At 41.9% G+C, this 20,501-nt stretch overlaps 1 protein-coding gene across 1 annotated transcript; it reads right to left on the bottom strand.

Annotated features, from left to right (window-relative positions):
- Positions 1-550: 550 nt before the first annotated feature.
- Positions 551-18,610, bottom strand: CPT2 (carnitine palmitoyltransferase 2). Its single transcript, XM_054573232.1, has 5 exons — positions 18,343-18,610; positions 8,914-8,994; positions 7,104-7,210; positions 2,107-3,411; positions 551-1,186 (listed from the first exon to the last, which is right to left on the bottom strand). The coding sequence occupies exons 1-5, from the start codon at positions 18,492-18,494 to the stop codon at positions 855-857; spliced, it is 1,977 nt and encodes a 658-aa protein (XP_054429207.1). The 5' UTR covers positions 18,495-18,610; the 3' UTR covers positions 551-854.
- Positions 18,611-20,501: the final 1,891 nt, after the last annotated feature.

The raw sequence follows: 20,501 nt of genomic DNA, 5'->3' as shown, positions 1-20,501 counted from the left end.
CCTGTTGAGTAACTCACTGGGCAAGGCACTGGGAATGCAGATAAAATTAAACACATAAAAAACCCTTCTTTTCAAAAAATAACAGAACACCCTTTCTTAATGTTACAGTAGTGTTCTAACAGTAAATTGTTAAAATTCTGTGTTCACATCACTCAATGGAGAAGTTTCAAGTGCAAAATGTACAAAGTGATCACTTCTACATTAGGCCATAATTAGCACATAAGATTCAACTGGTTAAAATAAATACACACCAATTATAAATCTTCATTTGGCTGGAAGAATAGTAAAATAGAAATCCCTAAATCCATGGGAATAACTTTTATTGCAACAGGACTATCAGAATCAAGCATCAGCAATTCACTTAGAAAAATAAAAAGGATTTTCAAAAAGAGGATGTCCCAGGAGAAAGAGGCAAATTTATGGGGTGCTTCAAACAGCATTTCCCATTATCACCAGAAGAGCCAGGAGCCAATGGGAACTTGCCTGAGCTTACTGAATTTACTTTCGGAAAGTTCTTTGTAGTAGTTAGGAAATTCGGTTAAAAAAAACTCAGAGGAACCATCTTCAAGCCACAATTAAATTTTATTTCTGCTTAAACAATAAATATACCTGAGTTATTGTTCCAAATCCTACCTCCTGTTCAACTGCCCTTAAAACTGAAATCTCACATTTTTAATTATGACATAATTCCACTTAGGAATTACATGTTTAGCTTTAAAACCACATGACTTTAAAGCTCAGGCTGCACAGGCACCTCAAGATTAGTTCAATTAGTCACAGAGTAGACCTATTGGCTACATGGGCCACGATTTTCATGTCGATGAAGTAATGGAGGCGTTTAACCTGCTCAGAAACTAAGTTTTGATAGATTTACCTTCCATGGCATCAAACATGTCTTCTAAGGCCTTGTGCACGCATTGGAGAAACTCCCGGGCATTGCGGCCTGGATAGGAGGAGACATTGCAGCCTATCCAGGTGTCATGAACAACGTACCCAACACCAAAGCCATCAGGGACCACAGGCGCAAAGCCACCAATGTTCACTGCTGGGCTGCTCAGTGTGCTTGTGGACAGGATGTTGTGGTTTATCTGCCCATATGCAGGGTCTAGATATAGCTCAGGCAGGGCAATCTCTTTGGCTGCTGCCAGGTACCGCAGAGCAAATAAGTGTCGGTCAAAGCCCTGGCCTGTCGGAGACAAAACAAAAAACCAGTCTCAGAATCTCAGAACTGAAAGGAATTTAGCAAAACCTCCTACCCATGTAGGAGTCCCCTTCACAGCATCCTTGAGAGTAGAAGGGTCTGTCTACCTCTGCATGCACACTTTCATCTTACTAACCTCTGAAGCTGTTCATTCCGGAATATTTTCTTAAGAAAAAGTTGTCAACAGCTGGTTAAAAATGAGACTAAAATGATTTTAAAAGTATGAAACTAAATCAATTTAGTCAAACAGTCAAGAAAGCACATGAAAAGAAAAATCTAAGATAAAACCCAAAGCCCAAGTCAAGTGCAAAAGACAACAATGAGTCAGTGGAACAAATTGGAAAGGGTTCTAATTTCATCTTTACTGCTAATTTTCTATGTAACCTTCTCCCAGTGGCCTCAGTTGCCTACCTATAAAATGGGGAAAGATGAGACCAGAATGTCTTGGAGGTCTCTTTTCATTCCAGGACTTTTGGCTGCATGGAAGGATTGGACTACATGATCCTCCAGGTCCTTTCCAGGTCTCAAATTATGGCACAAAGAGACAAAGGATGACACTTAGGTTTGGGAAGAGCTTCTGAGATGACCTATTTACAGGGAGTCAACACACCACATCTGAAGTGAAGTAAGAGGTGCTGCGGGGTGAGAAATCGTAAATTGTCAAAATTGAGTCTAATGGCTGACGCATTTCCTCATCCCTGCTTAGGAGAAAAGAACATTTTGATCTCTAGCGTCTCACCTGGCTGTTCAGACTATTACAGTAGAAAAAACAATCATCTGGGAGCTGGCAGATATATTAAAACTAGTGAAGGGGTGGAAATAAGATGTGGGATAGAATATTACTGAGACCTACCCCAGGGCTGAGGGCAACAAGACCCAAGGGCATGCTCCCCACCCCGTCTCACCCATGGCTGCTTCTTTGGTCAGCTGGCCGTGGTATTTGGAGCACTCGGCCATCATCTGCTGGAGCTCTCCAGTGCTGTGCTTGGAGGGCTCCCTGACGAAGGCCTCGGAGCACCTCTTTGTGAAGATGGAGGCAGGGCGGATGGTCTCAGTGCGACCATGCTTGAATGCTGCGGTGCTGCAGGACTCGTAGGTGGCCACTGTCTTGCCATACTGCCGCAGAAAGGCCATCTGGAAGGCCAGCTGGACCACCGAGTCAGGGCTCAGCTTCTGCTTCTTCAAGAATTCTTTGCCTCCTCTCTGAAACTGGATGAAGTCAATGGTGAGGGTTTTCATGGTGGCGTCGAACTTTTCCTTAGCAGTGCTGATGCCAGTCTTTAAGGTGTCGTTCAGCCTGAAGCTGAGTTTCTGCACAGCAGCAGAAGAGTCTGTGCTGGCTGGCTGGCTCTGTGGAGTGATGGCAGGGGTCTGAGTGCTGTCTTTAAACACTTCATTGAAAAACCTGAGCACTGCAACACCATCGCCCCAAGCATGCTCGAAGTGGACAGCGGCAGTGCCATCCTTGGCTACAATGAGGTTAAAGGATTTATCAAACCAGCGGTTTGTGCCATCACCGTGCAGCATGTTGTGGGACAAGTGGACACGGTCTTTAATGGGGAAATCATCTAGGCAGAGACAAAACACAGCAGAGTCCACCTTCTTCAGGGTCTCCTTGTTGCCACCACTCTCCAGCTTCTGCCTGAGCTCTGCCCAGACATCTCGGTTCTCACTGGTCAGATATGCCAGTGGAAACTCAGGGGCAGGGCTATTGTCTGAGAGAATGTACTTCAGATGAGCCTGGATTTCGGAGGCACTCACAATGTTCCCATCTTGATCCAGGACATCAAAGATATAGAAATTTCCTCTTCTTAGGACCAGGAGGTGTCTGGCCTTGTCATCAGTGAAAAGTTCATCCCGACTGGGTCTGGGTAAACGAGTGGAATTGAAAAGCCGAAAATACTGGGACATATCCAGTGGATATGCATTGACCAAGTAGGCACCATACCAAGACAGGGAGGAAGGCACAAAGCTTATGAGTCTCTTGAAGGTATCAGTGTCACTTTTGGCAGGGTTCAAGTGAAACACTTCTGGCTCCAAAAGGCCAGCCCGGAGCGTCTTCATAAATCGGATGGCAGAAACAGTCATGTTGGTTGCTCGCGTGAGCTGGTCATTATACTCAGGCTTTGGGTCAGGGTTGAAAGCCATAAATGGATTAAAGTTCAGGACAATGGGGTCTCGAGCAGTTAAGTACATATCAAACCAGGGGCCTAAAACATAAAATTAAAGAAAGAACATAAAAAGTTAATGCAGTCCCTAAAAATAAAATTTGAGAGAGAAAAAAAATCAAGCACATGCAAAAGAAATGACAGCCTCCGGTGGGAGGAGTTTCCTCATTATTTTTTTGCTCTGCAATAATTCATGTCATATAAACAGGATCATGTGCAATGTGGTATTTTACATCTGGCTTCTATCACTTACAATGTTTTTGAGGTTCATCCATGTAGTAGGATGTATCAGTTCTTCCTTTCATTGCTGAATAATGTTCCATTATATAAATATAGCATATTTCGTTTATCCATTTATCAGTTGATGGGTATTTGGGCTGTTTCATTTTTGGTTATTATGAATGATGCTGGTATGTACAAGTTTTGTGTGGATATATGTTCCCAATTCTCCAGAGGATATATTAACAGCAGGGAGTGGGGCTGATGGGTCATGAGGTAAGCCTATGTTTAACTTTTTGAGGAACTGCTAGGGTATCTTCCCAAGTGGCTGCACCATTACCACCTGCAGTGTATGAGGGTTCCAATTTCTCCAGATCCTTGGCACTATTCGTTATTGTCTTTTTCATTGGACCCAATCTAGTGAGTAACCATCACTGTGGTTTTGATTCACATTTCCCTAATGTTTATTAATTGCATTTCCTTCCTCATTCTGTTTTCTTTCTTGACTCTTAAATGAATAAAATACAGTAACACCTCTCTTGCATTCATGCTATAACAGAATAGTTGTTAATTCCCATCCCATCTCCTTAGATTTCCCTTGTTTTATCTCCCTTCAGGGAAAACATTCACACTTGACTGTCTCCCAAATAGGGGGGAAAACTCTTCACCATTGTTCTGTGTACTATGAACATTTGTACACTCCCTCTTTGAGGAAATGCTCAAAAAGCAATTAGAAATAACTATGAGTGTGGACCACTCAAACTAGCTCTCTGCATTCTGGTGGACGTTTTGCTTGTAAAAATATCAGAAGCAATATTTTATCAGAAAATGTGTTTTTGAGAGGAATCCCTACCAGGATTGGCAAGCATGGATGAACTCCATTATTAAAGGCCCATTTTCCGTTGCAGTAAATAATTTTCACATGTAAGCAACTGGGGAAAGGATTAATAAACACAAATTTATCTATTTTTCATTTGTTGGTCCTTTTATTCCATTTCATTCCTTGAGAATCAATGCTGAGACTCAGGCTGTGGTCTAAGGGATTTGGAGAGGAATAGGACCTACACTTTGATTTGGAAGAACAACGGTGTAGGAGACAGACAAAATTAAAAACATAATACAATGCACAAAAAGGATAAGAGAAAAAACATACTGAGAAGGAGGGTGTGTGAAATACATTTGATGAAAAAGACATGAATTTATGCCACTGATCTCTTCAGTAAAATAATTTTAAAGAGACAAAAACCAATAAGACAGCCCTGGCTGCTGCTGCTTAGTGGATTGAGTGCTGGCCTGTGAACCAAAGGGTCACCGGTTCAATTTCCAGTCAGGACACATGCATGGGTTGCGGGCCAGGTTCCCAGTAGAGGCTGTGTGAGAAACAACCACACATTGATGTTTCTCTCCCTCTCTTTCTCCTTCACTTCCCTTCTCTCTAAAAATAAATAAAATATTCTTTAAACAAAACCAATAAAGCAAAAAGAATAAAAGAAGAGAAAAGAGCAAATATTAGAAGTTGAAAAGCATTTAGGCAATTAGTAATGACTAAAGCAGACTCAAGAAAGTCAACCTTAAGCTGAGAATGGAAAAAGGCAAGAAATAATATGATTTACAAAGCAGAATCCCCACGGGGCTCAGGAACTGGCAGCTTACACATCTGGTTGAAAAGTTATTTAATTAGACCCCTACTCCCATCTCCCAGATACTCTCCCCACTCCAGTAGAAAACTTAAGTTTTATCCTCTGGAGAAAGTAAAATTGTGGGACATAAACCTCAGTTGAGATCTCAAGCCTTATCCCACTTCTACAACACTAGTGATCAGGAAAATACCTTTTGGTGGTTTTCTGGAAAACCTGCCCTGGGAGCCTAACCCACAGACACTAATGTTAGGGGCACCCAAGGAATTGGCTGAGCCAGGTCACTTTACAGTGAAGCTGTGACCGACTACCTCACCCTCATCCACAGAGCTTCCAACTGCTTTTTCATATCTCACTCATACCCAAGACAACAGAAAAGGCTTCTGAGGCATTAAAAAAAAAAAAAGGACAGAACGAACAGGAAAAAAGCAACTACAGGCTACAAAGAAAGTTAAAAACTTAAAAAAAAAAAAAGGATTCCCAGATAAACTACTAAGGACTTACAAAGCTAAATATAAGAAAGTATAAAATAACCATTACCTTCGTAAAAAACAAAAAGTTCATACAGGAAAGAAAAAAAAAACAATCCCAATGTGCTACACAACTCAGCTGACAATAGCATTTACATGGTCATAATAGTGTAAATGCTAAATATTAAGCTAACCAAAATTACAAATTAATTATACTGTGAAAATAAGGGGATAGGAAATGGGCATGTACACTCATAAATGAGGTGGTATATAAGAGACTGCTAAATTCTAATCTTCTTTAGTGAGATGTCAATAGATAACGCCTAAATTAAAGTTAAAATGTTAAAATAAAGTAATATAGGTATATAATTTAGAGAATGAGGTACATATCAAAAGAATCAGATAGCAGCTGAAAGTGAGAAGTGAGAGATTAGGGGAGGGTCAAGAAACTTCTGTTTTTCCTAACAAGCCTGATAGAACTATTTCATTCTTTAAACTATGTGTATGTATAATCTCAGGAAAAAAAAAAAAAAACTAAACTAAATTAAACAAAGTGTTGTGGAAGCAACCAACTCTGAATGGAGACAGAGGACACAAAGGTTATACACAAAAAAACATTCTATCTGGGTTTTTTCTTTTTTTTTTCATTAAGCACATAACTGGCACAAAACATACTAGTTTCGGTTGTACAATATAATGATTCCATATTTGTATTTATTGTGATATTGTGAAATAATCACCACAATAAGTTTAATTAACACCCATTACCATACACAGTTACAAAATTTATTTTTCTTATGATGACAATTTTTAAGATCTGTACTTTTAGCAACTTTGTAATACAGTATTATTAACTATAGTCACCATGTTGTACCTTATAACCCATGACTTGCTTATTTTATAGCTGAAAGTTTGTACCTTTTGACCCCCTTCACCCATTTCACCCACCCCCCTAACTCCCTGCCTTTGGCAATCACCCTACTTGAGTCTTAAAGGAAGAAGTTTCCAGGTAAAAAATGGCAGTGGAAGCAACACGGATAAAAGGCACAGAAGAATTAATGGGTTGAGGGAATGAGTTGTTCAGTTTTTTTGAAGCATAAAGTGTGTCAGAGAGAAAAAGCAGGAAAGGACAGTTAGGTCAGACTGTGAAGGACCTAGAGTGATACACATAGGGACTTAATCCTGCATCCTTTTCAGACAGAACCAATGATTAGGTTCTGTCTTGACCCCACCTAAAGAGGAAGCCATTGGTCTTGAGCATGAATGTTTACCTTAGGAAGAGAGAATGACACATTACTTCAGTGCAGTCCCACCAAAGATATTTTTGAGACCAAACAGGAGAGAGCTGCTTTACTTCCAATTACGGTGGGCTCTGGGGAAAATGAAGCCCACAACCCAGCCTGCCTACCTGAAATGTAGCTCGTATGTTTATTCTGCTTGTCCTGAGCAACCAGCTGCTTGTGCAATTCTTTTCCAATCCCATTTTCAAAACTCTTGCAAAATTCTTCTGTTTTCCTGAAATGTTAAGGAAAAGACAGAATCAAATAATGGCAGAAAATACCTGATTTTTAGATTCATGGCTGAAAACTCATACACAGAGCTCTGAGTTCCCAATAGCATATCAGAAAGTACTCTGACCAGAACAAGAATAAAACCAAAATAAATAAATCTACGATATCTTTTTATTTATCCTCACCTGAGGGCATGCTTACTGATTTCAGAGAGGGGAACAGAGGGAGAAAGAGAGAGAAACACTGAGGTGAAAGAGAAACATTAATCAGCTGCCTTTCGCCTCTCATATGTGCCCCGATGAAGGACCAAACTGCAATCTTTCAGTTTACAGGATGACTCTCCAACCACCTGAGTCACGCAGCCCAAGGCTAGCATAGCTTTCTTAAATGATTGACTGGGAAAATCAGTCAACATCTCATAAACCTTTCTGTAATCTAGGATGCAGGCAGGTTGGCATGGAGAAAAGGAGATAAGCTTTGGGGTCAAAAAGAGCTAAGTTTGAATTCCAACTCTGTCACTTTCAAACTGTGGTACATTAAACAAGTTATTTGATCTGAGTTTCTGTTTCTTCATTCATAAAACAGAGATCAAATATTACCTTACAAGATGAAGAAATATTTATAACGCTAAGGATTTATGATAGTTTGAAACATAACGTTTAATAACTGGTAGTTATTAAACTATTACCATATCAAGAGAAGCTTCAAGTGACTAATGAAGAATATTTAAAAGTAGAGGACTAGATTATGAATGGTTCATCTATGTTTTTCCATCACTGTCCAGTGAAGGATTCTGTGGTTTTACTGTCAATGCCAGCTACCTGCACAAAAAATTCCCATCACAGAAAATGAGTACTACACTAGGATGTAAGAACTTAATGCGATTCTCTTTTTGACAATATCCAGTATTATTTTCCAATTCCATGCTGTATTAGTTTCCTAGGACTACCATAAAAGTAACCACAAGCTGGACAGCTTAAAACAACAGGAATTTATTCTCTTGCAGTTCTGAAGGCTTGAAGCACAAAGTCAAGGTATTAACAGTATCATATTCTCTCTGAAGACTCTAGAGGAGAATCTATTCATGCCTTTCTCTTAGCTTCTGTTATTTACCAGCTATCCTTGGTATTCCTTGGCTTGATGTACCCCAATAACTGCCTCCATCACCACATGGCTGTCTCTGTTTCTTCTCTTTTTATAAGGACATCAGTCACAATGGATTAAGCACCCACCCTACTCCAGTATGATCTCATCTTAACTAATTACATCTGTATTTGACCTTACTTCTAAATAAGGTCAGTACATGAGTTTCTGAAAAGAACATGAATTTTGGGGGCACACTATTCAAACCAGTACACATGCTCACCAAGCAAACTTCTGGTCTGCTATATGCCCTCCTCAATGGATTTCCTTACCAGGAACACATACCTTCTGTAAATGACCAGTACATGCAAGAGCCCCAGCAAGCGCCTGCCAAATTTGGCATTCTGGCTTATAAACCATCACCTGTTGAATCTGGTTAGAGAGATCTGGTCAGCCCTTCATGAGTTAAAAATCTATTTCCTGAACTTACAAATGTAGAGACTAGGTTCCAGGCTCCTGGAGACCCAATCAAATTGCAGGTACTTCCTGAAACTCAGTTTACCATAACTTGTCAGCTTCTCTTGAGCCACCCAACCATGGTCATTCAGGGTTCTCAGCATTTACCTGAACTGCCCATCGTCTAAGAGAGGCTTCTGCGCACTGAGGTATCTCCTGATGGTGTCTTCAAGTTTAGGAATAGGCAGCCTGAAGAGAAAGCAAGGTCCATGTGAAACAGGTTAATTACCTTCACAACCCAAACTAATAAACTAATTACTGGATAATTTCCTTAAAACAAACAAACAAACAAAAACCCAACAATGGGGAGCCACAGGCAAATCAGAATTGATGGGTTTACTAACCCATCATAAGCTAAATTATTATATATGAGGTCTGTCCAGAAAAAGTCCAGCTATTTGCTAATATAAAAAGAATGGTTTGCATGACATGATGTACCCTGGCAGCCCAGGAGAGCAGACTGGAATGTACATGCATGAACAATGACAACTTCACTGGACTAGTCAGTGGGGGCGGTAGATGTCAGTGAGTGAGCACATGTACTGTGTGGCCATCACATTCAAAATGACAGTGAGTAGAGCAACGAATCTGCATCAAATTTTGTGTTAAACTTGAACATTCTTCTGTGGAAACTATTCAGATGATTCAGAAGGCTTTCAGGGACAATGCAATGAGTGCAACATAAATAAAAGGGAGGCACAAATACTTCAAAGATGGTTGAGAATCTGTTGAAAGTGACCCACATTCGGGAATGCCTGCAACAAGCAGAACACCTGAGAATGTTGAACATTTATGGGCTGTAGTTAACAAAGATCGGTGACTGGCAGTCCAAGAACTAGAAGCTTAACTGGGGATTCCAAAAACTACTGTGTCAGATTTTGATGCAGGATCTTGGCATGAAATGTGTCATGGCAAAATTCATTCCATAGTTTCTGCTACCAGAGAAGGAACATTGTGCTGCAGTTGCTAATGACTTGATTCAAACTGCTACTAATGAACCTGATTTCCTCAAGGTCATAACTGGCGATGAAATGTGGGTCTACCGCCATGATTCAGAAACAACAGCTCAGCTGTCCCAATGGAGGTTGCCTGGTTCTCCACACCCAAGGAAGGTGTAGCAAAGTCACAGCAAGATCGGGATCATGTTAACTGTGTTTTTTGCTTGGGAAGGTGTTGCCCATCATGAGTATGCCTCTCCAGGGCAAACAATTAATAAGGAGTATTACCTCAATCTTCTTTATCTGTTGAGCGATGCAATACTACAAAAATGGCCACTACTACAGGCAACTGGTGATTGGCAGCTTCATCAGAACAACGTACCTGCTCATGTACCACTTCTCATGCAGAGTTTTTTGGCGAAACATCAAATCACCCAGATGACTCAGACTCCCTACAGCCCGGATTTGATGCTCTGTGACTTCTGGCTTTTCCCAAAACTAAAATCACCTTTGAAAGGGAAGAGATTTCAGACCACTGATGTGATTCAGGAAAATACCACAGGGCATCTGATGGCGATTCCAACAAAGGATTTTGCAGAGTGTTCTGAACAGTGGAAAAGATGCTGGAGGACTGTATGAGGTCCCAAGGTGCCTACTTTGAAGGGGACTGAGATGCCACTGTCCTATGTACGTGTTTCTTGTACCTTGTACCTTCTTCAATAAATGTCTCTATTTTTCATAGTATGTGGCTGGATATTTTCTGGACAGGCCTCATATACTAACATTCAAAATGGGGACATGGAAGCTACCCAAAGTCTTTCTGTTTCTTGGTCACAACTATAATACCTATGTTAGACCTGTATTGGCTCTGATTTGAATTCCACCCTTAGTCTGAACAACTGCATTTTTCTCCTCCAAGGTTAAAAAAAGTTCTGTTTTTAAATTTTTTTGTGCATTGTACAACAGTGATTCACACAAAAGTGAAACACAGGTCTGTCCAAGGGCCAGCCAAATATGGGGTCAACCATCAAGCCACCCCCAGCCACCAGGAGTCCCATGAGGAAGAACCAGATCTTCCTACATGCTTGCTTACTCATCGTTCTCTGCCAGTAGATCCTATGACAGCTATGGGGAAGTTACTGGTCCACATTGAAATTAAAATACATGGAGAGTATGGGTAGATGTACTTTCTTTCTCATGTCAATAATTTCATTGAGGCTCTCTCTTGGTTTGGGGTTCTCTCTCCTGCTTTGGAGCTTGATGCAAGCTCTCTCTCCCCCTAATCTTTTGGCATTTGGACACTTCGGGGCTCTGGCCCTTGCTCCCCACATGGATGGGAGCGCTCATTGGACCAGGCAGGTATCCAGCCCACCAGGGGCTTGGGCCCCGCATGGCTGGAAGCCCACTCCTGGAGGCAGGGTTCCACACTGGGCCTCGTGCCTCTCTGGGCTCCAGCCTCTGGGACACCAGGGTCCAATGCAGCACAACACATTGTTTCCTGAACCGCTGCATGGAGACTGAGAGCAGTGTACCTCAGATCCTGAAAGACAGAGAGCTGCTGCAGGAAAATGGAGACTCTGAAACCCACAAGTGCACATTCAAGAGAGGATGAAGATGTTTCTAAGGCCGGCTTGAGGACAGATAAGGAAAGGGGGAACCTCTGGGCAAGGTTTTGGCTTTGTAGTCTTTTGGAGAGCAAGAAAAGTTCTGGGTCTTGTGGGCGAGAAGGGCTCTGAGCAGAAGTGTTCTTAGCCCTCCCCCCAAATTAGAACCCTGTTAATAAAGATCTGTTTCCTTCAAAAAAACTAATAATTTTATTGAAAAATATATCCCCTAGCACCAAAACTTAATCAGAATTTGTTAGGTTACCTCTGTCAACTCATATTAACACTGATACTTTAAAATTATCTAAACATAGCAGCCACTTAGGAAGACTGGAAAGTTATCCATAAAATGTAATTTAAAACCTTACTGTAAGATATATTACGGTTCTTCAGTTTATTTTCAATGCATGGTTTATCCAAAAAATGATATAAAAAGTAAATCTGAATTATTTATAACCATTATGAACTGAGGCTGCCCTGAGTGACCATTCACAACACTTTACAACTATAGATTCTCTTACATTCGTAGGCTTACACAGTAAATCCCAAATACTTCCTCAATTATTTCATAATTACAAAGTTATCCACTTACTTTCCTCAACACTTTTAATATAGCACGAACATTAATGAAAATTTATATTCTCTTTAAACAAAATTCTAAATTAGAGGTAATGGCAGTCGTGTAAAAACAGTACTTATTAAAAAGCTTCTGGAGAGTTAGCTCTACCTTGAACTTACGCTACTGGGGTAAGGCCAGTTTCAAAGTGATTTATATTTTAGTTACTAATATAATAGAAATTTAATTTTCTCAATGGAATTATATTGAGACAATATAGATTCTGTATAAAAATGTTTTATCATGGACAAGAAAACCACCTGTTTTCTATTAAAAAATATTAAATATAACATAATGAATATGCCAAACTTACCAGGTCTATATTTTTGCCTTATATAAAGCGCCCTCAATGTAAATGCCAAATGGCAATGCAGTCCACGTTATCATGTTACCTAATACTTGGCAGACCATGGCCATGGCTAAGAAGTTACTGGCTCAGAGTGAAGGGGCGGGGGGAGGGGGCACGAACAGAACAGTGCACTTTTCACAAAACTCAATTTGCTTAATTTAGATGTCTGTCTTTAAGGTAGACATTGTCCCTTCTGTTTTGTTTTGTTTTTTTGATGGAGGATGAGAGTCATTAACGGTCCTTTCTTTTAAGAAGTAATGTTGATAATTATTTTTCTCCATAATTTTAATGATCTGTGAAGTCTCAAAGTATAAGAACTACTGACACAGTAGTAAGAGAATGAGATTTAGAATCAGACCTAAGCGTGAGTCCCAGCTCTGCCACTTAATTTCTAGTTATATGGTTATAGGTAGCAAATTACTTGATGTTCCCCAGACTCCATTTCTGATCTATGAATTGGAGAGAACTGCCTCACAGAGAGATCTGAAATCCTATCTCTTTTAAGTCCCGATTCCACTTAGCACAAGTTTCTCTAATACATCTACTATATGGAAATGCTACATTCACAGCTTTTGGAATCTCACAGATTTGGGTGTGCAGCCTGGATCCTACCACCTACTATCCATGCGATCCTGGGCAAATTTCTCACCTCTCTCATCCCCCTTTCTCCATTCGTTAAATAATAGCTCACTGAGCTATTGTGAGAATTAAATGAAATTTTATATATATAAATAAAGCTGGGAAGGTATCTGACATATAGTAAGCAATAAAAACACTCAATGTGTATTTATAGACATCCAGATATCTATCCTTGTCTATAAACATCTCATTCCATCTCCTTTCCATTTCCCTCCTGGTTTCCTTCCTGCTTCCCTATTTCAAAACCTTCCACCTTAGGCACAAAGCCTATCTGCTACTATTTCCTTCTATCTGCTCAGCAACATCCAGTTTGGCCCCATGTAACTATACCTTTAGAGCTCCCATTCTGTTCTGAAAGTTACAGCCTATAACTTCTCCAGTACTCTGCCTACCTCCTCATCGCTCTCAAAATCTGACTACAGTCAGCTCTCTGTATCTGTGGGTTTCACATCTATGAATTCAACCAACTGCAGAGTGAAAAATTGGGGGGAAAAGTCACGTTGCTGACATGTACTATATAGTTAGACCTATGATAATTGCATCTGTAACTGAACATATACAGACTTTTTTTCTTATTATCCCCTAAACAATATAGTATAACAACCATTAATATACCACTTACATTGTATTAGGTATAGTAAGTAATCTACAGATGATTTAAAGTATACAGAAGGATGTATATAGGTAATATGCAAATACTATGCCATTTTACATAAAGGACTTGGGCATCTATGGATTTTTGTATTCACAAGGGGTCCTGGAACCAATCCCCTGCAAATACTGAGAGACCACTGTATTCTGAAAATAAAACTTGCTTTTAAATTTCTCTCCAAAGAAAGCCACTCCTCAACTTCTAGGAAGACAAACACCCTCCTTACCCCCGCCACCTGCCATCAACATTAAATAAGTTTCTTTCTTCTCAAAGTCAATTGTACCACCTTCTCTGCATCCTCATGTTATTCACTCCAAGGGGTGGTGGGTTAGTAAATCAGCTCTCTGGTGGGTAGGAGGTGAAACCCTTATTTGCAGCATTTATCAATTTCTGTGAAGCTCCCACCAGGCCAATTTCAAAACGATCGACATGATGTCACTGAAGGTGGGGCAGAGAAGAAATGCACAGAGTTGGCTCTCCTGATTACGGTAAGGTACAGAGAGGGGAGTTCACAGCTCATTAGGGGTCTTCCTCTGAAACCTCTTTTCTGACCGCCACTGGCACATAGGCCCGCACAGAATAGGTACTCAATAAATATATGTCAAATGAATTAGTTGATTTCTCCTTCCTTTAACCCACTACCCATCCCAGGACCCTGCATTCGTCCCTATCTGATAGAGGAATTTATGTATTTATGTCTCTTTTCCCATCAGACTGCTGGCTAATATCCTTGAAGGATTCAGTTAGATATTCTCTCCTCCCACCCTGTTGGTTTTAACACCATCTTCTAAGCCACTTTTATGTCCTCGTGCCCTAAAAGTTCCTATTTTCTCAAGACTGTCTCTGCCCTCTCCTGACCAATCACTTTATATTGGCAATTCTCAACCAGTGTGCCACAAGAATTTCTAAAACACGCAATACATGACTGTTTAGTCAGGAGCACTGATCTCTTTTCCCTTAGACTGTCAAATTAAAAAGGACAAGCTTTGGTGAAAAAAAAATTATTCATTATCATTTTATCAGTTAGGAATCTTTGAAACAAGCAACAGAAAACACACAGCTTGCCTAAGCAAAAAGTAAATTCACCAGAATGATATGAAGGGGCTCCAAGGAGATACAAAAAGGAAAAAAAAAAAAAAAAGACAACAGCCAACACAATAGCCACCCAGTGTGACTGAATCAAAATTATACCTATTTTAATCAGGTGGGCAAAAAATACATATTTTTGTGCCACAGAATTTTAGTAATTAATTTATGTGCGTTCTCTGCTTTATATAACTTGTATTCCATATACAACAGACAAGTTCTCTAGAATTCAAAGGTTAGGCCAGAGTTAACAAGGTGTGGAGGATAACAGATAAAAACAGTAATGTTCTGGGCCTCAATGGAATGCCTTTCAGATGGATTGTCTTGACACTCAGGATGACTTTATCCCAATGATAAGTATATTGTGTAAAAATACAAAAGGCTTTTCAGCTATATTCTTGTGAGAAGAATTTCTATCTAAGTGTAGGGGGCCACTCTGAGTGGTATCGGGAACTGTAGTCCAGCACAAGCTGAGGCCTGGGAGAGGCCCCACAAGACTTGGCTAGAACACTGGTAAAGTGGTTGATAGACAGGCCCTGATAATAACTCAGAGGGCCCCCAGGGGAAATCAGGCCTAGAAGTAAATTACACTCCTTGAAGCACTCTTTGCTCCTCCCTCAAACTCTGTTAATCCTACACCAGATAACCTGGGAAGGAAATTTACAAAATTCCTGGTTCCTGATCCAAATCCCACCTGGCATCGTAATGTTTGCTCATCTTGGACCCAAGCAATTTGGTGTACTCCTACCACTGTCTTCTTTAAACATCACCTATTCTCTGTAAGTTTAAGTTACTGATGTAATTAGATTACCTATACATTCCTGCTACCTGTCCCCCCATTAGTAACCCTCTCAATAAAAGCCATTGAGCACGGGGACTGGGGACATTCCCCACTAGAGGGAATCGCCTTCCCTTTTCCTTGATAGGCAAACGGCGTCTGGAACGACTCTTCCATCGGCAGCAAATCGGAGGACTTCACTGGCCGGAGTCCCCCACAGCTAAGTACTTACTCTGAGCCAGCCTTTGTACTGTTTTATATCAGAGTATTTAATTCTAACAATCCTGAGACAAAGATAATATTATCAATCCCAATTTTTAGGTTAGATAGCTTGTTCATAGCCAAGCAGCTAGTAAGAAGTGGAGCTGGATCAAAAAATCAAATCTGTCTGATTCCTGTCTTATGATCTTAACCACTAAATGCTGCTTCCCACTTATCCACTACGGCTGAACAATGTTTACCTGTCAGATCCTCCCCACTACATGGTAAGCTCTTCACCATGACTGATTGGTCTCCAAACCCATATCAATGTTTATCAAATTAATTATATGAATGATTAGGTCAGGCTGATCTACCCTTTGTCTCCTCAGAACTTCCAGTTTTATATTCTAAAATTAACTGTTCAGTATATATAAACATAGCCCTTAAAAAATAACACCTAACTGTACTGTACACCTAAAAATGACTAATACAGTAAATTTTATATGATGTATATTTTATCACACTAAAAAAAGAACTAAAAAAAAAAACCCCTAAAAAACAAGCAAATGATAGTGTAAAGGTTTCTAGAAAAAAGTGAATCCTAGGCCAACTGGTCAATAGGCAGAAGTGATATCACAGGAATAAGAAGAGGGAGGGAGATCCGGTTGGACCACCTAATACAAAGGGACCATCCTTGCCAACTAATTAGGATAGTTTCCAATTTTAGGCATCTTATCTCACTCTAACACCACTAAGCCCAATGAAGTGTGTCTTCCATTCCTACCTTATAGGTAAGAGCTGTGGCTCAAAGAAGTTAACAGAATTGCCTGAAGTTAGTGTAAGGTCCAAACTCTGAAACCAGTTCTACCTGACTTCAAAGCCAGTGCTTTTCACCAAGTGTGATATCCAAGAAAGTGTCAAAGGTAACACATTTTACCAGTCTAGAATCTCAGAGATAAAAGGAACATCATTTTATCTAAACCCCACTTTACAGCTGAGGTAACGGAGGCCTGGAGGGGGCCCTTGTTTAAGGTTACATATGGGTGACAGCTTCAAATTCCTACGGATTTTTTGTACCGTGGGTTGGGGAAAATGATCTTGAATATTTATTCTTCCCAGCTTTCCCGTTCTAAAATGGAGAAAATCCCTCTGATCCTAAACCTTGGTTGAGCCCAGGCATACCCCAAAAGTCACGGGCCATTTGCAGCTGGGCTTGGCAAACGCAGACAGGTCTTGTCATTCCTCACCTTTCCCCCACATACGCACTCCGCTCATAAAAAGGCCGTTAACAAGGCGTGTCCCAGGCTTATTCCACAGGCAAAAACACCGTCTTTCTTCCTCTACCCCTACATCTTGCCAAATATAAATGATGAAATTGGGGCTAATCTCATTTTTATTTGGTTTAGATGTGTGCACTCTAATTTCACAAGAATCATCTCGAGTGATTTTCCTGAGGGCAGGGGTAGGTAGTGAGGACAATGGGGTTCAGGGGTTCCTGGATGTGAAGAAAAACAGCACCCTAGTTGTTAGGGGTGATGACTGTTTTGTTCTATTCATGGGGTGGGGAGTGCTGACCTCCAGCGCCTGGACTGGGAGATTCCTGATGGCAGTTTGGAGAGAAAGAGAAAAGAATCTTTGAGACAAATTTGGAATGTGGCACCAGGAACTAACTGGTGAGTAGAAAAGGTAAAGTCTGATTTTAGGGGGTGAAGGGATTTGGGGAACTTTCTAATATTGGAAAAGGAGATCTGGCAGTTCAGATGAAGGCTGGGAGTTTGAAGGTTGAGAAATAGGCAAACTGAATTAAAGAAAATACTGGGTGAAGGAAAGGGTAAGAAGGGAAAGATTTATTGGGATTGTTTTCACAGAGGAAGTAGATTCTAGGTGCTGTTTTGGGAGGGGGTGGTAGCCTATGGTGAGAAGGAATAGACAGGATTTCGGTGGGCTCTGGAACTAATCTGAATAAGCGTTTGGGAGAGGTATCTCCGAGGGAGGCGCCTAGAATGCGGTGCAGGTGGGCTGAAGTGGCGGGGGGTTCTGTGGGCTAGGGAGGATATTTTAGGGGGCATGTTGAGGAAGGTTTAATAGCGGTGAAAAGTTTTCAGGTGAAGACTGAACCTAGAATGCTGAGGACTTGGAGGAGAGTAAGATGAATGCTTGAGTATCCTTGGGGGACTGACGGGGGCGCTAAAAGAGCAAACTACTGTTGGGATGGGGGGTGGGCGAAGTTGAGGGATGATAACTATTATGTATCAGGACAGGAATTATGTTCTGGGTAGGAATGTGGAGCAGTCATGAAAGTACTTCAAGGAACACCCTAGGTGGAGAGAGTAAAGTGGTGCTGGAGGTATGCAGGTTGGATATTTTGCAGGGAAAAATGCGAGGGACCCTTAGGGTAACCGGACGGAAGCTGGGTTATTGGAGAGTTTGAGAAGGGTTCAGGATGGAGAATGGGAGAGAGCAATGGGGCGTTCTGGAATAAACTCGCGCGTTCTGAGGTCCCTGGGTCAAGAGATTCTGAAAGTCACAGGATTTGCAGACTGGGGGATGCGGCAGCGTCCCAGGTGGGGGTCTGGGGGCAGAAGCGAGTTCAGGGGAGGAGTCGTGACTGTAGTGAGAATGGGGCCGAAAGTGGACGGGCAGTGGACGGGGGGGACCGGCGGGCCGGGCTCACCTGGGTAGGCTGTCCTGGTAGTGCATAGTGGGCACGACGCTGCGCTGCAAGTACTGGCCCGGCGCGGAGTCGGCGCTCAGGGGCCGACGGGGGACTCCCGCGCCCGCGGCGGGACCCCGGGGCCAGGCGCGCAACAGAAGGCGGGCCACCATCGTCCCGGGAGGCGGGAACAGCGCAACGCGCGGGACGAAGAGTTTCGCTGCACAAGCTCCCCGCGACTCTCTTCAGGGGCGGGAGACGCCGCGTCACGGACTCCAGCACAGTTCGCGTCGGCGCAGAGCCGCTTCCGGCTCTGCGGCCCCGCCCACGGGAGGCTCCGTCTACAGCCGGCCCGCCCACCGCTCAGAGGGTCCAGCCCACTGCCAGGAAGGCGGGCCGAAAACGGAGCTCTGAAACCCCTCAGTTCTGGCTCCTTGTAACAGGATGGAAACTGAAGCTGAAGGGGGAAAAAAAAAAGCAGGAACAAGCTTTTGGAATCTGATAAATTTGATCCGGGCTGCGTCCCTGGGGCATCGTGGGCAAAATTTTAAACCTGTATTTCCTGGCCTGAGAAGTAGAGATCATGATCGTTCATCGTATTTTTCACGGTCCTAGATATGAAATGAGTTATTAACTTGGTACGTACAGTGCCGGGCGCTGTAGGCAGTAAATGGTGGCAGTTGTTAGCAACAGGTTACATTTACCCAGCACGTGTCTGACATGATTAACGCCGCACCGCTGCGCTGCGAGCTCACCTAAGCCGCTATTAGAGAAAATGTGTGCAGAAGCTAGAAACCATGGAATCCGGCCACCTCTTAAGTGCAGAAAGACACTTTAGAGCACGATTCTGATCTGCTTGATCACCTTTCTCAGCTTAAACATTCTCAAAGGTAGAAATCCGCCTCTGACTTAGGGAGTCTCCCATGCACAGTGGACTCATGAAGCTACCTGTTAGCACCACACTTCACCTTCAAGTTTCTTTCCAACTCTGATTTTAAGATTATACCACTTGAACAAAGATGCATCACCCCTCCATCCATCACATCCATCCCAAATGGGATCATCCATCACAAAATAAACAACCCCACCACACACTAATCCCTGGTGTCAGAGGCAGTTGAAGGATTAAACAAGCTCTGCTCCCATTTTACAGAAGAGGAAAGGGAGGTATCAAAATACATAAAATCATGCTGTCTGGCTTGAGGTACAGAATCTCATTCTGGAAACATCCTTCTCTTAGCTCAAGCTCTCTATGATGGCCCTGTGGACTTGAAGTACCAAGTCCATTTGGTCTGACCCAAAACTAGCTAAGCAGTGCCAGAAGCTGAAGCATACTGGAAAAAATACTGGACTGGGAATCAGGAGACCTGAGTTTTGGTCTCACCTTTGTCCTTATTTAATTAGAAAACCACTGGTTCTACAGGAAGATCACTAGCCAGCTCTGACACTCATTCAGTAGTGACTACAAATCCTCAAGACCTCAAAAATACTATCTAATCTTCTTCCCTTGAAAGTAAAACAGACAGAGCTGACAATCAATGCCTGCAGTTAACATCAATGTCAATTGCCTGCAGTGCATGGGGCCAGAGGAAGAACATCAAATCCTTTCTGATAAAAAGATCATTTCAGCAAATCCAGACAGTTTCAAAGCCTTGAAACCTGAGACAAACATCAGGAGCTGTGTAGAACGAAGGAGACCAGGAGACCAAGAGGTGGACCCAGTAAAAGAGCAGTGACTCAATTCTAGAGACAAAGGGCCAAGGAATAGTGTCTCTCCAATATAACAGCGAAAGAGGGGCTCAAAAGCTTGGGTGCATGGCTGATGGGAACAAATCTAACCCCTCAGGCCGGTTCCCAAGGCCTTCCAATTCTACCCCCTTCCATCCCCGCTTCTGCACTTCCTATCACATTTCTTCCAGTACTCCACGCCACAGTCACATTTGGAACTTCTCAAAATTTCCAGAACTTGTCCTTACTCCATGCTTCTTTTTAGCTGTGCCTCTATCTGGAATGTTCTTTTCAGACATCTCTGCCTAGTTATGCTCTGACATCCTTCAAACCCCATTTCAAAACTTGCAACCTCTATGAAGTCTTCCTTAATCCTCATCCTTTCTCCTTCCCACAAGAAAAAATCCCTCCCTCTGATACCACAACTTTATATCACTGTTATAAAAATAACT

This window comes from Pteronotus mesoamericanus, unplaced genomic scaffold (genome assembly GCF_021234165.1).
Source record: "Pteronotus mesoamericanus isolate MK-2021 breed Mesoamerican mustached bat unplaced genomic scaffold, CSHL_Meso_final contig_105, whole genome shotgun sequence".
In the NCBI taxonomy this organism is placed as follows: domain Eukaryota; kingdom Metazoa; phylum Chordata; class Mammalia; order Chiroptera; family Mormoopidae; genus Pteronotus; species Pteronotus mesoamericanus.
The sequence above is the reverse complement of the archived record's forward strand: the minus strand, read 5'-3'. Positions and strand labels throughout refer to the sequence as shown.